Source organism: Brassica napus, chromosome C1 (assembly GCF_020379485.1).
Source record: "Brassica napus cultivar Da-Ae chromosome C1, Da-Ae, whole genome shotgun sequence".
NCBI lineage: Eukaryota > Viridiplantae > Streptophyta > Magnoliopsida > Brassicales > Brassicaceae > Brassica > Brassica napus.
Window position 1 is genome coordinate 6387574 of NC_063444.1, and position 17610 is coordinate 6405183.

The 17610-nt window shown below is 33.2% G+C and overlaps 1 protein-coding gene, 1 long non-coding RNA gene and 1 pseudogene across 2 annotated transcripts; 1 reads left to right on the forward strand and 2 right to left on the reverse strand.

Moving 5' to 3' along the window:
• Positions 1–896: 896 nt before the first annotated feature.
• Positions 897–4400, reverse strand: LOC106401086 (casein kinase 1-like protein 6). The gene is made up of 14 exons (XM_048745429.1): positions 4007–4400; positions 3842–3882; positions 3392–3461; positions 3154–3302; positions 2976–3071; positions 2710–2780; positions 2549–2610; positions 2393–2456; positions 2223–2307; positions 2022–2148; positions 1854–1939; positions 1725–1788; positions 1505–1644; positions 897–1426 (listed from the first exon to the last, which is right to left on the reverse strand). Exons 1-14 carry the CDS (start codon positions 4092–4094, stop codon positions 1124–1126), a joined length of 1446 nt encoding a protein of 481 aa, XP_048601386.1. The 5' UTR covers positions 4095–4400; the 3' UTR covers positions 897–1123.
• Positions 4401–6578: 2178 nt separating this feature from the next.
• Positions 6579–7929, reverse strand: LOC106397564 (annotated as a pseudogene).
• Positions 7930–10643: 2714 nt separating this feature from the next.
• Positions 10644–13636, forward strand: LOC106376877. The gene is made up of 7 exons (XR_007318368.1): positions 10644–11205; positions 11740–11837; positions 12147–12260; positions 12366–12492; positions 12627–12913; positions 12975–13172; positions 13257–13636. It is a non-coding gene; the product is annotated as an uncharacterized LOC106376877 (long non-coding RNA).
• Positions 13637–17610: the final 3974 nt, after the last annotated feature.

Below are 17610 nucleotides of genomic sequence, written 5' to 3' on the forward strand. Positions count from 1 at the left end.
ACTGTGTTGAGACATGGAAGCATCTTCTTCCTGTCCTTGTCGTAAAGTAGTCTCCTTTGTTCTCCAAGACGATGCTGATTTGCCTGTGTTTGGTCTTGTCGGATAACCTTTCTCAGAAGCTGATTTTCTCGTGGATTTTGGTAGGTAGTTTTGGCATATTCCGATTGACATTTCACGGAGGAATCGTCTTCTCCTAATCCTGGAGTTGCTTCTAGTTCCTAGGAGCACTCGAACTCGTCCATGTATCTTCCAAAAGTTATTTTTTTAAATAATAGTACTATAACAAGTTAAATTTGAAATGGTAAAATTTAAAACTTGTAAAGAAGAACAGGAATAGAGTAGAGTAGTAGTACCTAGCTAGTTGCATTGGGATTATCAGACGGTCCTTCCCAACCAATGTGTGCAACATGCTTTACGTCCGTTGGGTTTCCTGTTTGCATCTCTTGTTCCTTTTCTTCTTCTATTGTTTATTATTAAATCAAAACCACTTTTATTCATAGAGAGATTGATTAAGAAAAGCTAATCCCACTTTGCAACAAATGATCTTTTATTTTTAAAGAGAAGATCAAAAACTCACCAAATGCTTGAGATATATATAGGAATAGGAACCTTTCAAAAGGATTTTCATCTTGGTACTTGACATTGCCAGTTGCATAGATCTTTTCTTCGCGAGGGAAGAAGTAACTATTGCTTTCTTTGGTTTTATATTTTTATAAAACGAAAGGACGATGAAAAGAGCAACGGTGCATGTGAAAATAATGTCAATTTGTTTTGGTTTTACAAGCCTATTTTTTTAATATGTACATTTTTATCATTCAGCTGTTAATTAATATGTTTTCTGTTGCTAATTTATGTTTTGTCGTAGGAAGCAAGAAACACGCAAAAACAAACCGACGGATATGAAGAAATAAGCTCAAGAACTTGTCGTGATTACAATAAAAGAAGATCGTAAAAAATTGAATACAAAAAAAAATCCAGAGAATTTGGTAATAATTAATAATACATGAAAAATTGGAAGTCTCGTGGGAGCAGAGGAACAAACAACAACACATTGCGTAAAGAAGAATCAAATTTACAGACAAAGATCCCATTGTAAAACCTTCATGTTTTGTTTTATTGTTTCTCATTTGCGGATCGAAAGAAGCTCAAAGCTTCGGAGAGCCTCGTCACGTGCACTCCTAGAAGAGGACACTCGGTTGCGGTTAAAGACAGAGGCCGCCTTAGAGTCGTATCCGCTCACAGCAGCTGCCACTTGGTTTCTCTGAAACACGGATGGTCGACCACCTCCACCGCTTGAAGCCACACGGCTCGACCCTCGGCTATCCCCTTGCTCACCTGATGAGCTTGGTCTACTTCCAGAGGCCACCGCTCTCCTCGAAGCACTTCCGTATCTTGAAGTGCTTCTACCTTTCTCAGATACCATATTCTGTTCCCCCCAAAAAAAACAAAACATGAGTTTCTAACAATAGTTATGTTTTGAGAAAAGGATGATTATATGTTTTACCACAGCAGGTTTCATTGGTTGAGGAGCATCGTCAAGAGTTCGATGTCTGGTTTGGTTTTGATGGGGACTTGCTCCCGTAGCATTTCTTCTCGCGAATGCTTCAACCGCACCTGAGAATCTGTCGCGGATCTCCTTCCCAACTGTAAAGAATATAGCAGATCAGATCCGAACCACTTGTTTAGATATGTTTCAAACTCTCGAGAAAAAGTTAAAGCATTACCTGAAATCCTTTCAGGTTTTTCAGCAGATGGTCCAGCAGCAACACCTGGTTTACCAGTACGATGCTGAAGAAAGAAAAGTGAGTAAAGAAACTCCATAGAGAGATAACGTGAAGGACAAGTTTACTAACCCTTCCGTGGGAGCTGGAACGGGAACTGGAACTACTCTGAGGGTGTTTCAATGCAGTCCAGTCGAATACATAATCAAACTGATAACCTGATACAATGAATCAATTTGTTGTCATATGAGAGAGGCTTGTATCGAAAGAAGTAAAAGTTTGGTGGATGAAAACGCAAACTTTGGCGGATAAACAAATCTCGGAACAGCCTCCTTAAATATGAGTAGTCTGGTTTGTCTTCGAACCGCAAAGACCTGCAGTACTGAAAGTATGATACGAATTCTTGTGGATAGGACTTGCACAAGACCTGTTACAAAGAATTAAACAGTTAACTTGTGATTTATAGCCTGATCTAAGGGTCAAATGATGTCTTTACAATACCTCTATAGGAGTTGAAACTTTCTTCTCGCTGATTCTGTCGTACTTCTGCTTCTTTGTGCCAGCTTTTAGTCCCTGCCATGGGAGGCTGAACACCCAGAAAAAAAATTTATACCAGAACAAGCGAGTCCAAAGATTTAATCAGACAAAAAAAAAGGATCTGCATGGACAACCTTCCTCTCAGGAAATACATGAGCACGTAACCAAGAGACTCCAGATCATCCCTTCGACTTTGCTCTGCATAAAAAAATGCAAACAAGCACACGTCTTACAAAAATGGTATACACAGCTTTGAAGCAGACCTCAAGTGGCTCTAATGAGCTTCTTACCAACTCCAAGGTGAGTGTTGACGCTAGCATACCGAGCTGTCCCCGTAAGGTTCTTGTTTTCTCTGTTATTTTAAAAACAACATAAGTATCTTTCACAATTTAAATAAAATAAATAAATAAAATAAACAGCTATACACAAGAAAGAAAGCTCCATTAATCACCTGTAGGGGATGTGTCTATGTGTTTGGAGATCTCTATACTTCTTTGCAAGGCCAAAATCAATGACATACACCTTAGATGAAAAGAAAGCAAATGCAAAAACTCATGATTAGCAACCAAGAGAGAGAGAGAAAATAGAGTCTAAGAGCATCTCCAACCCCACTCCATAATTTATTGCAAAATGGAGTGATGAACAAACAAAAAACCCATTACTCAATTTTGCAGTAAATTACGGAGTGTGGTTGGAGATGCTCTAACATAAGTGTACCTGGTTTGCTTTGCGACCAAGTCCCATTAAGAAATTATCTGGTTTTATGTCTCGGTGAAGAAACCCCCTTGAATGCATATATTCCACTCTGCTAATCTACAATGGTCAACAAACATTTTTAGTCAAAACCCACCGAAGAAAGTAAAAAAGCTAACACTTGACAGAATAGAAAACTCACAAGTTGATCAGCGAGCATCAAAACTGACTTCAAAGTGAGTTTCCTATTACAATAGTTGAACAAGTCTTCCAAACTTGGACCAAGCAGATCAATGACCATTGCGTTGTAGTCTCCCTGGACCCCAAACCACTTGAGGCTAGGGATGCCAGCTTCACCACCACATAAAACACACAAAAATTAGATGAGCAGCAACAGATTTTGAGTAAGCAAACTCATCAACTCAGAGGTGTAAACTTACTTCCTCCTTGTAGAAGCATGTATATCTTCGACTCATAATGAAGCTGTGGATGCTTAGTTTTCGCAGGCTCCTTCAAAATATTACAGAACGTTAGACATATCTGATTATAACAATTGACTGACTCCCTCTTGCTATTTAACTCGCACTCAAATACCAAAACATAATGAAACTCAAACAAATAGAGTGAATAATACATTAACTAAGGCTATTTCAATTAACATATATGATTATATATCTTCTTAAGGAAAAAAACAAAAGTGTCAAATTTTTAGTCTTCCTTTGAAACCAAGAATTACAATATAAAAAACACATGATGAAGTTGAAGAACAATTGCCAAAAAGTATGAAACTTAGAAACGAGATCTTAAAATCACATGTTTTTTTCTTTTGCTTAAACTTTGTAAAAATCACATGTTAATTAAATAAAAGAAAGCAGATTTGAATAAGATACCAGTTTAACAGCGACTTCTTCTCCGGTTTGTACACTTACGCCTGAAAATATTTTTCAATAATAAATTTAATTCAAAAGGTAAATAATCCACAAAGACAAAAGCTTCAACGAAGCACAGAGAATATGATTTTGATAAAAAATAAGCAACTTTTTTTTTTAATTTACCTAAAAAAAGCTCTCCGAAAGAGCCACCGCCGATCTTCCGACCAAGCTTAAACTTGCCACCGATTACATTATCCATTTTCAAGTCCATTCAAACCACAACAACAACCCTTTATTACCTCTTTTTTTTTTTTTTGTAAGAACCGGTCTACGACATCTGAGATCGAAACACAAAGTCAACCTTAACAATCACCGCTCTCTCTCTTTTCTCTCTTGCCTGCGTCAGGAAGAAAGGAACCATCCGATGCCGTGGAATAAGAGTTGAATCGGCGGGAAGAGTTAATAAATTAATCTGATGGTCAGACAGAAAGTCATCGAAAATCGACAAAACTACATCCCCAGATTGATTTTGTCACATTCCCATATCAAAAAGGTGACGACTTGATTTCTGGAACACGGAATGTTGTTGACCCAGTAAACATGTTAAATCTAAAGTCAGAGAGAGATGGGCCTAAGCCTTTTCAATAATCAACTTGATTAATGGGCCTATGTGGGCTTATTGCTCGCTTATCGTAGATCGGGTCGTGATGAAACTTTGACTCCATACAGGTACAACCAAAATACGTTCATGTCTATATTATGAAGATGTAGGCCTTTTTTGGGCTTTATAACAGGCCTTGTTTGAGTTTTAAAGGAAATTAACTGAGCCCTTTATTTCCAATCAAGAACTTTTTTTCACTACTACATCGACTTGTATCGTACGTAGCTTTCAAGAATCAACATTTATACCAATCATAAATACTAATCTTCTTGTATAATTCATGTTTATGTCCCTCATCCTATGTTGTCTTGTCGTTATCATATATACGCGACATTTGAAATCATTAGGCCTAATCCACTTCAGGCCCACTTTGCAACGTGGAATCTTTAGAAGTGTGTAGAGGATATCCTCTCTGCTAGCTGCACACATCAATATGTCTCAAGAAGGCTATTATTGGTGGAAGATGAACTCATGAAGAAGCGTCAATGGCTGGTCTTGTTAGTCCACGTAGTCAATAAACCGAAACTTCTAGATTAGGAATTTTTTTCTGTGAATAAAAAGCTTGTAACTCACTCATCATTATTTTTATTTTCTGTGGACAAAACTTTTCGTAATGCTCTATCTTTCTTACTTTCAGCTAACGAATATGCTTTAATTTTCAAGATCTTTGACTCATTTTTCTCCTTGCTCGTCGTAAGATAACTTAGCTTAGTAACATGCACTTAGTCGCCAGTTAATTAGTATTGTTTTTTTGTGAGGGGATTTCGGATGGATCCAGACATGGTTATGTCACAATCTTGTAATGAAGCTATTATTGTGTTTCCTTGTGTGCTTAACATTCGTGTGTCATTCTGTTGGTTTGTAGTTAAGCAAATTATTTGTGTTTTTTTAATAGTTAAAACTTATTTCTTACCACTCTTCTTGTTTGTAACAACAGTTTGGAGAGTTAGCTTAGATATACACGATCAAGTTTTACTTATTTCAACTGGGATACGAATCGAAATACGCTTTGAAAAGATGTCGGTATTGGTTCCATTGATTGTGCAGGCTTTAGAAATACACAGAGCGAAAATGTCATTGTATATATTTTTTTTTGAAACCCAGAACATGTCATTGTATATACTGATAGAAGCTACCCCGACCTCGAGCGATTGAGTATATATCCATATCAAGAAAAACAAAAAAAAATGAAAAAAAAGTTAGAAGACACCAAAAGAATCTTTAGCGGTCCCATGACGTTGAAGTCCTAAAAGGGAAAATAAGATTTACGAAGTGATGTATTACTTTTTTAACTTTATAGATTTCTTCCTCTCCTAGACCTCTTTAAGCTTAGACGAAAAAACACACACAAATAATACAAACTCTATGTAGAGTGGGTGTATACTATAATCTTATAGCTAGGGCTATAGCTCTATTACTCTTAGCTCATGATTAATGGGGTTCTTAGAGTGAAGTTCTTAGCGAAATATAAGAAACTGTCCCTTAACTTTTAACTAAAAAAAACTAAGAACCGGCTCTTATTTTTTTAATTAAAAGTTAAGAGACAGTTTCTTATATTCCGCTAAGAACCTCATTCTAAGACCACCTCCATTGGTTAGAGACCCTAAAGAGTTCTTAAGATTAAATTAGTGGTTAATTTTATGATTTGAAAACTTTAGAACCCATGTTTGTCTATTTAATTTTTTCATCCTCCATTGGGATCTTAAAACTTAATTTTTTTTAAGTTAAATGATTTGAAAGAAAATGAAACATATTATTTTTATTAATAATGACATAAAAGCATATTAAAAATACAAATACATATCGTAAACGAGAAAAACTGATTAGTTGAAATCTTCATTTGTTTCAAATTTTTGTCATATATTCTCAACCAAATCCGCTTTCAATTGTTGATGTATTGTATTATCACGAACACAATTCCGAATGCTCATGTGCGAAAACTGATACATCAAACTGAGTGTACCCATCTCGTTCGTCTTCTACGATCATATTATGTAGAATGATACATGATCAGAACATGAGCCTTTTATTTTGTGGATGTCTAATTGGAAACTAAGGTAAAGAATCTGTATGATTCGGATTCAAAAGCTCAAATAAAAAACACACAATAAACCTTTTTTTATTCGACAGGAATTCACATTTGTGGAGGAGAACAATCAAAGAGAGAATAGTAATAAGAAGAAGCTTGTACACACGACCATTACCGTAAGAACCTTATGATGGTTCAATGTTCTTCCGATAATGGCAAAACTCAAAAACACTCAGAAAAAAATGGATAGAATTGAATAAAACGAGAAAGAAAATAAAGAAGCCACCAAGGTTGTCTTTTGTATTTCTTCTCAAGGTTGTGCAAGTCTCTTAACAATTGAAGCCATGTAGTTTCCTTGATGTTCAGCAAGAGCCAACTCTGTCTCCCTAGCTTCTCTTGAGCCATCACCAGCGAACACACGAGCCTCCACGGATCGAGTCCATTTAGAACATTCCTGCTCCAAATGTGTAGACCATGGGGACGATTAGCATCCCGTGATGCACCAGCCGTGTGATTGTTGTCCATCTGCAAAACAAACACATCATATGTTTCAGAGATTGACACTACAAAATAGCAAAATATAGGACCATCTAATGGTACACTTGTTAAGATCTACAAAAGCCGTGTGACGTAATACCTCACATTGTTATGCTTCTCTGTATTGCTTTGTTAGATCATCAGTACTAGACAATATTACAAAAATATTGTGTAAAGGAATCAAACTATCATAGAAGCCTATTGACAAAAAAAAGAAGGGCATAGATTCCATAGAAGTTAGGAGTAAATCAGCTGAGGAAGAACATTAAAGAATCTATCGCAGATATGCAATTTACAGGAAGCAACACTCTCATGTCTATAAATTTAGCAACTGTGGTGCTGAGAAAATTAGAATCAATTCTTATAAAGTTCATTTTTACAGAATCAAATCTAATAAAAGTTTTCATTTTTACAGTTCTATCCTATCAACATAGAGATGAGTGTACTCAATGGTGATCAGATCCAACTGAGTTCTAAAACTAAAACATTTATTAAGATTCCACCATAGACTATAAACTCAATTGTCCTGAACACAACAAACTTTTCAGGTAAAACATAAAGTTCATGTCTTTATGTACTTTCGCATTAATTTCAGACAATGCCTCAATCAAAAATAAAAAGACAAAACTTTGATGACAAGAACTAAACACTTGTATTCCAAAGTCAACTACTTTACTTTCAGACAGAAATAACAGAGTTAGCTTACGCAATGGTCTCTTGTCCACCTCCCTGAGTCCTCGTACTCAAGAAGAATCCAGCAGGCTTCCCGGCGAGCGTCTGCTCCTTCCGCAGCTGCCCCGTCGAGTCAAAGAAAGAGATTCGAGAGAGGAGGCAGATTAATGAGATTCGAGAGAGGAGGTGGATTGATGAGATTCGAGAGAGGAATCAGATTGATCGTTGCTATTCTCTTCAAGCCTTCTTTTCTTCTGATGAGATTCGAGAACGGAGGAGGAAGGCAAAGGAGAGAGAGAGAGAGAGAGACATTATGGAGAGGTCGAATAGAAAACTGCCACGTTAGGGTCTCCTAGCAGTCCTAGAAAGTCCCATCTAAGAGGCGGTTCTTCTTTTTTTTGGCTTTTTACATTTTTTTTCCATTTTGTTTGAAACCTCATTTAGGAGCCCCCTAAAGTATTAACCACTGTAGAATTAACCACTCAAAAGTATCTTCATCACGAATCGATTTTTCTCTTCTCTCTTCTTTTTTACTTTCTCTTTCTTCCTTTTGAGATTTTTTATATTTTTATATTTGCTGAGAGATGGTGGAAGAGCTTCCACTGCGCATGCCCTAAGAGATCTCATTAATCATGCTCTATCTTATTTTGGACTATATTTTGATGCATGAACCCTAGGTCATCTCACAGCATATAATCAATTTCTATGTGTTTTATTGTTCGTTGGATTGATTGATGCTACAACTAATACATAGTGGTTATAAATTGTTAATATTTGTTTTTACGTGAATATCAAACATATCTGGTGCCTGGTGGTATTTTATATAGGTCATGAGCTTTTTTTTAATTCAAAATAAGTTGGTAATGAACTAGCAGATTCATACTCCTTAAATATTTCGTGATGTCCATCTAAATTTGTACATGTATTGGTTTAATCTAGCTTAATACACAACTATATGAGGCACGAATTTATTTAATTTTGTTATTTTATTTACATAATCGCAATTGACGACACATACTTCGAATCAATTTTGGGGGTTTAAAATCGATTCAACTTTTTTATAACGAGTTTAGCTGTAGTTAATGCTAGCAGCCCGCATATTTGTAAGATGGTGCATGATACATGGGACTATGATGGAAAACCTGAAAATCGAATCTGACCATCGAGCCGAAAAAAAGATCTGACCAACGATACTTCTTTATCGTTTACTAATAGTATTTTATTGGTATCGTAAAGGAATGAATGAGTCCAATAGCATTGCGGCGGCGAATATTAAATAAAATTAAATCTTAATTTAATCATAAGCTCAAAGTTCTCAATCACACGCTTCTTCAACCTCCCCCAATCAAACTGCCCCTCTTTTATCAACACTGTTTTCCATATCTCTCTCAACATACTACAACTTTATATATTATATAGAATTATTATTATTATTTTTAACCTTTAGAGGTACTCCAGATCTATTGCCAGACTAATCTTCAAAAGAAAGTTGATGTCCACAGATAAACTTTAATTATGGATATTGAAATAAACAGTACAATACAAATCTGGATTGCTTAACAACTTTAAAATCTGCCTACCGCTAGACCACCACTATATGGGTTATATATAAATTTTTCTTTTTCCAAACTCCTATTTTGTTTGTTTAAAAAAAGATTTCTAAACCATGTTCCAGGTATAAAACGAATTATCATAAAATATACAGAAATCCCTAAAAGTATAGTTATTAATCTTCAGAATAATCTTGAAACGTCAAAAGAGTAAATTTGTCAAAAAAAAAAACGTCAAAAGAGTAATTGTTGTATTGGCCAATATATCATATATACACAAACATATGAAATGAATCATTTGTGTGAATTAGATGGACGCGCTCAAGTTATCCAGGTGTCGGGACTCCGAACATTCCAAGTTGCACCTCTATTTGATCACAGAATAATTATAACTAATCTACCAATTATTTGATATATACAACAATGTACACGTATATTATAGTCTATATATATATGGGGAATCTTGATACAGTGGAAACTACAGAGAAAATCCCTAAATGTCAAAAGGAAAAAAGATCACAGTTCATTTTTGTCACGCTTTTGGCCTATTCTTTTAATAGGTTTGAAGTCACCGTAAATTTCCTTTTACACTGGAATCTCGTCACTATAGTAAAGATCAGCTCTGAGTCGAATCTTGATCACAAAGCATACATTCATTCTTTCTTTAATCAATAAATTTGTAATTTCTAAAATTATTATTTTTTATGATCAGAATTTGAAACGAAACTTAAATTAAGTAGTTCGTTGGAGATAATAATACACTACAAGAAAATAGCTCTATTGCAACGGAAAAATTGCGACGTCCATTTTTGTTGATAATTTGTTATGATTATTGCAATATTTTTGCAATAATGAATATTTGTTACAGTTTCATTGCAAATTTATTGCAAAATAACAACTATAACAAACGTTGCATATTTTTGTTACTAAATTGCAACCTTTTGCAACATAAACAAATATCTTGCAAATTTTGCAAGAAACATTCAACGTTTTGAATCATTGCTAATTTGCAAAAAGAAAATATATAAAAATACGTGGCAAAATATGTGACAGGGGTCATATTTTTTATTATATATTTTTATAAATAAGATTAATAGTTTTCATATATTAAATAGAAAACTATATAATATATATTTATATTGTATATTTAATCATGTAGACTATATTTTTTAAGTTTCAGATGCTTGAGATTTTGTTAATAGTTTATTTTATGAATTTTATTTTGTTTTCGTCTAATATGGTATAATTTACTTATTCCTATTCAAAATAAGAAAAGAAATTAGACAAAAAAAATCATTTACATATTTTTTCTGACTTCTGAGACGTGAAACTGCGACCAAGAGATGACAAATCCTCTTTTTATTCTTTAGTTTTCTTACATTGACATCTGGATTATTACCAGCTCTTTTTTTCTTTTGAAACACTTACCAGCTCATTCTTCCTTTTATTGTTTAAACTGTCTCTATTTTAGCATTTTTAAATTTATTTCTAAATTTATCGACCTATCTTTCTCTCGTTTATATATTAATTTATTGCCTATTTAGCAAAGTATGAAAAACAGAGTGTTATACTCGTGGTTCCTTGGCTCTGCGAATCTGGTCAACAATTGGGCTTATCACGGGATCTGGCCTGATATTTCATACGGAACAGTGAGGACCCGTGACTATATGCTTTCCTTTGTTTCTTCACCTGAAAAAAAAAGAGATAGAGAGTGGCGATGGCTATTCGGAGGCGATCTTCACAGCCGCAACAGATGGAGCTCCGGTGATAGCAGTTCAAGCTTGGATGGTGCTCTCGGACTTTCCCTGGTCTTCGATCTGCAGCAGAGAAGCTGAACCGACAACACATCCAAGCATCGGCGATGGGTTCTTCTTCTCTTCTTCCTCCTCGGGCTTATACTGTTTACATATGAGGACGACATGCATGTACAGAGGTAACTCTTTTCTATTGGTGAACTCCTCAACTTCTACTCTTGGCTAACTCTTTTCTGTCGTTTCATGGTTGTGTATGGAACAGACATGTGGTCCTGACTCTTTTCTGTCGTGTCATGGTTATATTTTCTTTCTACTACTGCCAAAAATATAGTTTCTTGTTGTTGCTTGAGAGTGACTGCGTTTACTGGTTTTCTTATAGTTTTTTATTCTCTTTTCAAGCATGTAGCTCTGTTTTGACTGATTTTCAGTAGATGACTTTGTTTAATTGTTTTAACGGTTTGAACTTTGCAATGGTAAATTCAGTTTTGGTTGTTTTAACGAAATAAATACATAGTTATCGCTGGATTGGGCCTGACTTGTTATTTCTGTCTTATTTTGTTGACTGGAAGTCTAGAACTCAAGATTGTATTTTCGGGTTGCTTAGTGTTGTTGTAGTTTGGAAGTCAAGATTGTAATGACATGTGACGAGTCCGGTTTAAAGATACATTGTTATGTGTTGATGTTGTTTACTTGTTCTGTTTTGTGTTTTGTAGTGATCATCATCTACTGTTGGAACTTTACATCAGCTACTGCCTACTGCCTTTTGAACATTATATATGGCTCTTATTCAGCTTTCTCATGGAACCCACACGTAAGTTATTCTAGTTTCATATTAAAATTTCTATACTTTTGTGTTTTATTTGAAAATTTATTAAATAGTTCACAAGAAATGAGCTTGTAACTACGAATATATTTACTTTTTAGTCAAATGTTGTTCCCTCCTTATATTTCATTTTCCGCTTCACTTTAGTTTGTTTAGAGAATATTATGCTAAAAAGATATGGATATACCAATATCAGGAGGTTTAGATTTTGTTGTTTTCATATGTATATATATATATATATACAGCCTATACGGTGTTTTTAACAATCCAGTAAACTAGTAAACTTCTGCATCGCAGTTCTTTGAAAGCAACTCATCTCCAGATGGCAAATGAGGGTGAAAATCATGGAGCAGACCAACCTATGAATGTCTTAGGTGTTCTTAATCCTTCCAGAGTGAATGGATCATTGTGGTAAAAAGAAACATATATATATATATATATATATATATATATTTTATATATATGAACCTCATGTTATTGTTTTAGTTGCGTTATATTTTTATTTTCCTTTTCTAGGTTCAAATGTGATTCCGTAATCACTAGTGAGATAAGAACAATCATCCGATCTGATTTTCCTGGCCCGTATCGAAACTAGTCAACTACACCGCAACATGTGAAAGAGCGATGGTGGTTCACATTCAAGGTATATCACAAAAAATTACATATACAAAAAAATAAAAAAAATCTTGTTTAGATGTTTCCACTGGAATAGAAATACTTATGCTATATCGCTTAAGTTTTATGTATAGCGCTCTTACTTTTTTTTTTAAATACCAGAGCAAATTCTTTTGGAATCACTTGATTGAATCCGAGGTGCGTAAGATGTTTTGCAAATGTGCTGCGACTAAACTGATCAATATGATCAGCCGAGTAAAAGAAAGAGATAAGCAGCCATATTGGATCCTTGATGATTACTACAAAGACTTGGTTGCCTACTGGGGAACAGATAAAGCTAAGGAAAAAAGTAAAAAAGCGTCTAAGAGTCGAATGTCAGATCGAGCGGGCTGGGACCTCATAAACACCGATCTGGCTCACGTTCATATGCTAGGGTTGCCGATATATTGGTAAGACTTGTTTTCATATGTACTACTTTAAATATTATTTTGTAACACTTCTCCTTTGTAGAAAGAAAAGAACGGAGATGCATCTTACATTGATGTTCTTTGTGAGACACACAAGAAATCAGACGGGTCATTTGTGGATGAAAGGGCAAGGCTAATTAGTGAAAGATTTGAAAAAAATGTAGCTGATCATATGCTTGAAGATGATGTCCTAGTCACAGAAGAGCTAACTTCTGAGAAGAAGAATCAAATGTATTTGAAGGTAATGCAATAGTTCTAAAAATCTTTTTATTTTCCTAGATTTCTTCATAGATTTCTTTTGTCTTACATATATTATATTCTACAGTTGGTTGATTCAACACAAGGTCGTGTGTTTGGTCTTGGAGCTCTTCTTAGTGAGGTTTCACTCAATGCTAAAATGCCAGTCACCATTGAAGCCACTTAGAAAATGATGAGTTGAAGAAAAATGTACAAGACATTTCTCAAGAAAATGAAGATATCAATGAAAGGTTGAGCAAACTTGAAGGCTTGGAGAAAATGATTGCCATCCTTTGTCCAGCTATTCTATCCAGGGTGTCAACAACCAAGTTTAAATTGGTTGCTTTTGTTATTCGAAGGTTTTATTAGTTTTTTCTAGTTTTAAATTATTGCTGGTTTTTCTCTATTAATGCATTGTTGATTTTTTTTTTAATATTTTAGTTTATTTAATAAAATTGGTGTTTGACTTTTGTTTATTATAAAATATATAAATCATAAAACATAAATAACACATCGAATATTGCTTATAAAAAAAACAATTAATCTATGCATATCTACTAATTTTATTGTCAAAAAATATTGGCAACAAATGTATTATTTAAAAGTAATTATAGAAAAATTTGCAACAACATTTGCTACATCTTATATATAGCAAATTTTGTAACAATTTTAATTGCAACGTTAAAATTGTACCAAATATTTTTCTATATATTTTGTTGCATTAATATTATTAAATTTCAGAAAACAATAATTGCAAATTTGCAATGTTGTTTGCTATATATTTGACGTAGCAATGACTTGCCACCATTTATGGTTACAAAATATGTTGTAAATATACAACAAAATTGCTATAAAAAATTGTTGCAATAATATGACATATATAGCAACATTTCAATTTCTCGCTAATTTTGCTACGTATATGCAACAAATATGAATTTGCAACATTCAAACAGCAAGAAGTTAAAAATTGTCACAATTTTATTGCAATTTTATATTTACAACAATATATGAGCATATTGCAACAATATATCATTATTGCAATTGAGTTGTTTTCTTGTAGTGATATATCCACGGACAAAAATTTGCTAAAGGTATACATCAAACATTTATTTCTGTTGTTGTTGTTAACATGACATTGACTGCTAGAATATTATCACTTAAGTAAATATTGTTTCTGTTTGGCGGAATAATACTGAATATGATCTAAAGGTGCAATCTTTACTGTTTTTTTGTCCTGAACAGGAAAAAAACATCTTTTAAAAAAAACATTTCACTGGTAAAAAATCTGTATGTCTAGATTCTTAAGAGCATTTTCCAGTTCATTGAACATGTCGAAGTTAATGTTGTAACTATTTCAACAGTGTATAGTCAAGTAATGTTTTTTATTTTTTATATTATATATACACTTTTTATTTTCTAACTTTTTACTTTAATGTTAATCTGATAGCTTAAATCTTGCATATATATGCACCTCTTATAAAAGATGATAAGAAGTGGCTTTCCATTGAGCAGAAAGAAGCTACCGTTTGGTGATTCTTAAGAAAATACGATGTTTCACTTTAATATGACAAGGAAATAAAGTATATTATTCCAAAAAGTAATGAAATAACTTAATTATATTAGGTTATATATACATAGGATTTCCCCAGTTTTTGTAAAATTATAATTCGTATATGTGTTTAGGTTCTTACATTAAATTCTATTAATGTTTTTCCTAAATTGATCACAGAGGCGAGATTTATAAAACAGAACACACATAAAGAATTTATATTAACCTGTACATTAATTCTGTTTGATATATGTATGCTGGATAAATGTTTAATTTCCTACCGTGATAATTAAGAATTTTTAATAATATATGATAAAAACTCGTAGTAACTTATTTTTGTTGGTATAGCTACCCAAAAAAAAGTAGAAAAACAAGTCAATCATGAATACAAGGTGTTTTAAATGGTGATAAACAATTTTTTTTGTTTTTGTTCCATTATTTAGTTTAATCATACTAACTTCCTATAAGAACACATATAGAACGTAAACTACTAACAGATAAATATTAAAAAAGCAGGGTTCAATGCATTATGAAATTGATTGATATATATGCCAATCACAATCGAGAATATAAGATGCTTATAACTTGTAGATAACAATTTCCCACGTATCTAAGTTGTATCATTCCGAATCATTTGCTGTCTCAATTATAAAAATTTCATCTGTATTCTCTTCTTTGTCTTTCAAGTATTTTATTTGTTTGTAACGATTAATATGTCACATTGACAGAAGCTCTTAGAGTGCATGCATCCTAATATTAAGTGTGTCATTTTCTTTTCCTTGTTATGAATCATTATTGCTGAAACGTAATTTTAGATAAAATGGTACAGCCTACGTGTTATTGGCTTATTGGGATTTAAAGTGTTTACACAATTTTATTAATACGACATCACTTTCAAAATATTCATGATATTCATTATTTTTGAAGTTTATAAAACAAAACACAACTACATTTTAACGAAAATTATTAATACTCTCTCTGTTTCACGACATTGTGTCACTTTAACATTTTTCACATAGATTAATAAAATAAAATGATTGAAATACATTTATTTTCTTACTAACTACATCATTTAACCAATAATATTTGAAATCAATAAAATTATTTATAAAATCAATATAGTTTGCAATTAATATTAAATAGAAAGTAAGTATAAATTGCATTCAAATTTTAAAATCACATATTTTGTATAACAAAAAATGTCAAAATAACATTTTTCTATGAAACGGACGGGGTATATTTTATGTTTGAGAAAATCGTTCTATGTTGTTGTGATGATCCGAATTTGGGGAGCAGATAAACAAATACAAGTCAGCCTTTTGGAAACTCGATGAGTTTTTCTTCTGAAGACATCATATATTACTCAATTTAATAATTTAAAACAATGACAAGTATTGGTCGGAAGAGTTAGAAATCTGAAATTCCATAGATATTTCATACTATTTGAGATTAAGTTCTAAACCAATCTTGTGGATGAATATTTGTTTCCTAGATAAGTTTTCTTACTTGTTTCATATGGATCGGGTCTTAAGCTATTAGACTAAACCTAGGTCAAGAACCAGTTCGCAAGTCTGATCAGACGTGGTTGATTTAGTCTTGTCAAGCATGGGCAGCCTGAGCATGGTTTTACTTGCATCAGAGTAAACCGTAAATTAGGCCTGGGCATTTTAACCTGGACCCGAAGATCGGAACCGGAACCGACCCAAAAATACTCGACCCGGAACCGAACCGAAAATTTACAAGTACTTTTTGGGTCTAAATTTTTTTACCCGAAAGAACCGGAACCGAAAGGAACCGACCCGAATAGACCCGGACCCGAAAAGAACCGACCCGAATAGACCCGGACCCAAAAAGAACCGACCCGAATAGATCCGACCCGATAAGAACCGATTTGCACCCGACTTAAAAACATGTATATCTAAAACTATAATGTTTTTGTGTTGTATTTTATATATATTATTTTATGATTCAGTTGTGTTTTTTAGTTATCAAAGGACCTAAATTTTTTTTTTTGCCTAGGAGTCTTATAGACTATAAGCCGGCCCTTATAGAGATATCGAGTACGGAAAATGGGGATTAGTACTGAAACTGTTCTGCAATTTTACAAAATCAAACAAAAGTTCATAATATACTTTTACAAGTTTTATTTTATTAATTTAAACCAATATGATATATTGATTTTTTTTATTCCCGCACGTTCTTTTCTTAACAATGGATCAATGATTAGAGATTATGTTTTTTTTTGGTACAATTAGAGATTATGTTCCAATCAAGATATATGCTTTTGAGATACAATAAATGTTTCGATATTTATTTTAAGACACTGTTTGATAACTCAGATTCAATGAACTACTACCATTTCAGATATAGTTACATAGATATTTCCTAAATATGTGCTTATTAAGGTCGATGTTGATGTAAATGGAACAATTATAACGTAACATTTTACCCAAAAAAAAAAAAAATTATAACCTAAAATAAGAGTGTTATATTAGTTAAAGTAATATTTAAAACAATAACTAATGGTCATATATAAGTCAAAGCAGAATCAAACGAGTATCGGATCTATTAGCTATTTATTTCACTTGCATACAAATAAACATCGTTCTCCTGTCCCAGTAATTGCCCTTTACAATAGGAACTTTTAATATTCGTCGGTGAATTTATTATCCGTATATATTAACGTTTTTGGCCCTCATTACTCCCCGGAATGCGACGGCCTTAAGAGTCTTTGGGCGTCCATTTGCTTAAGATTGAACGAATTCGAGTTTTATTCATTATCATTATGTATGGTCTAAAATCGCAGAAAAATGTTCACGTGTTTGATAATATATTAGTATTGCAAAAAAAAAATATATATATATACATATATATATATATATTAGTATTGCTT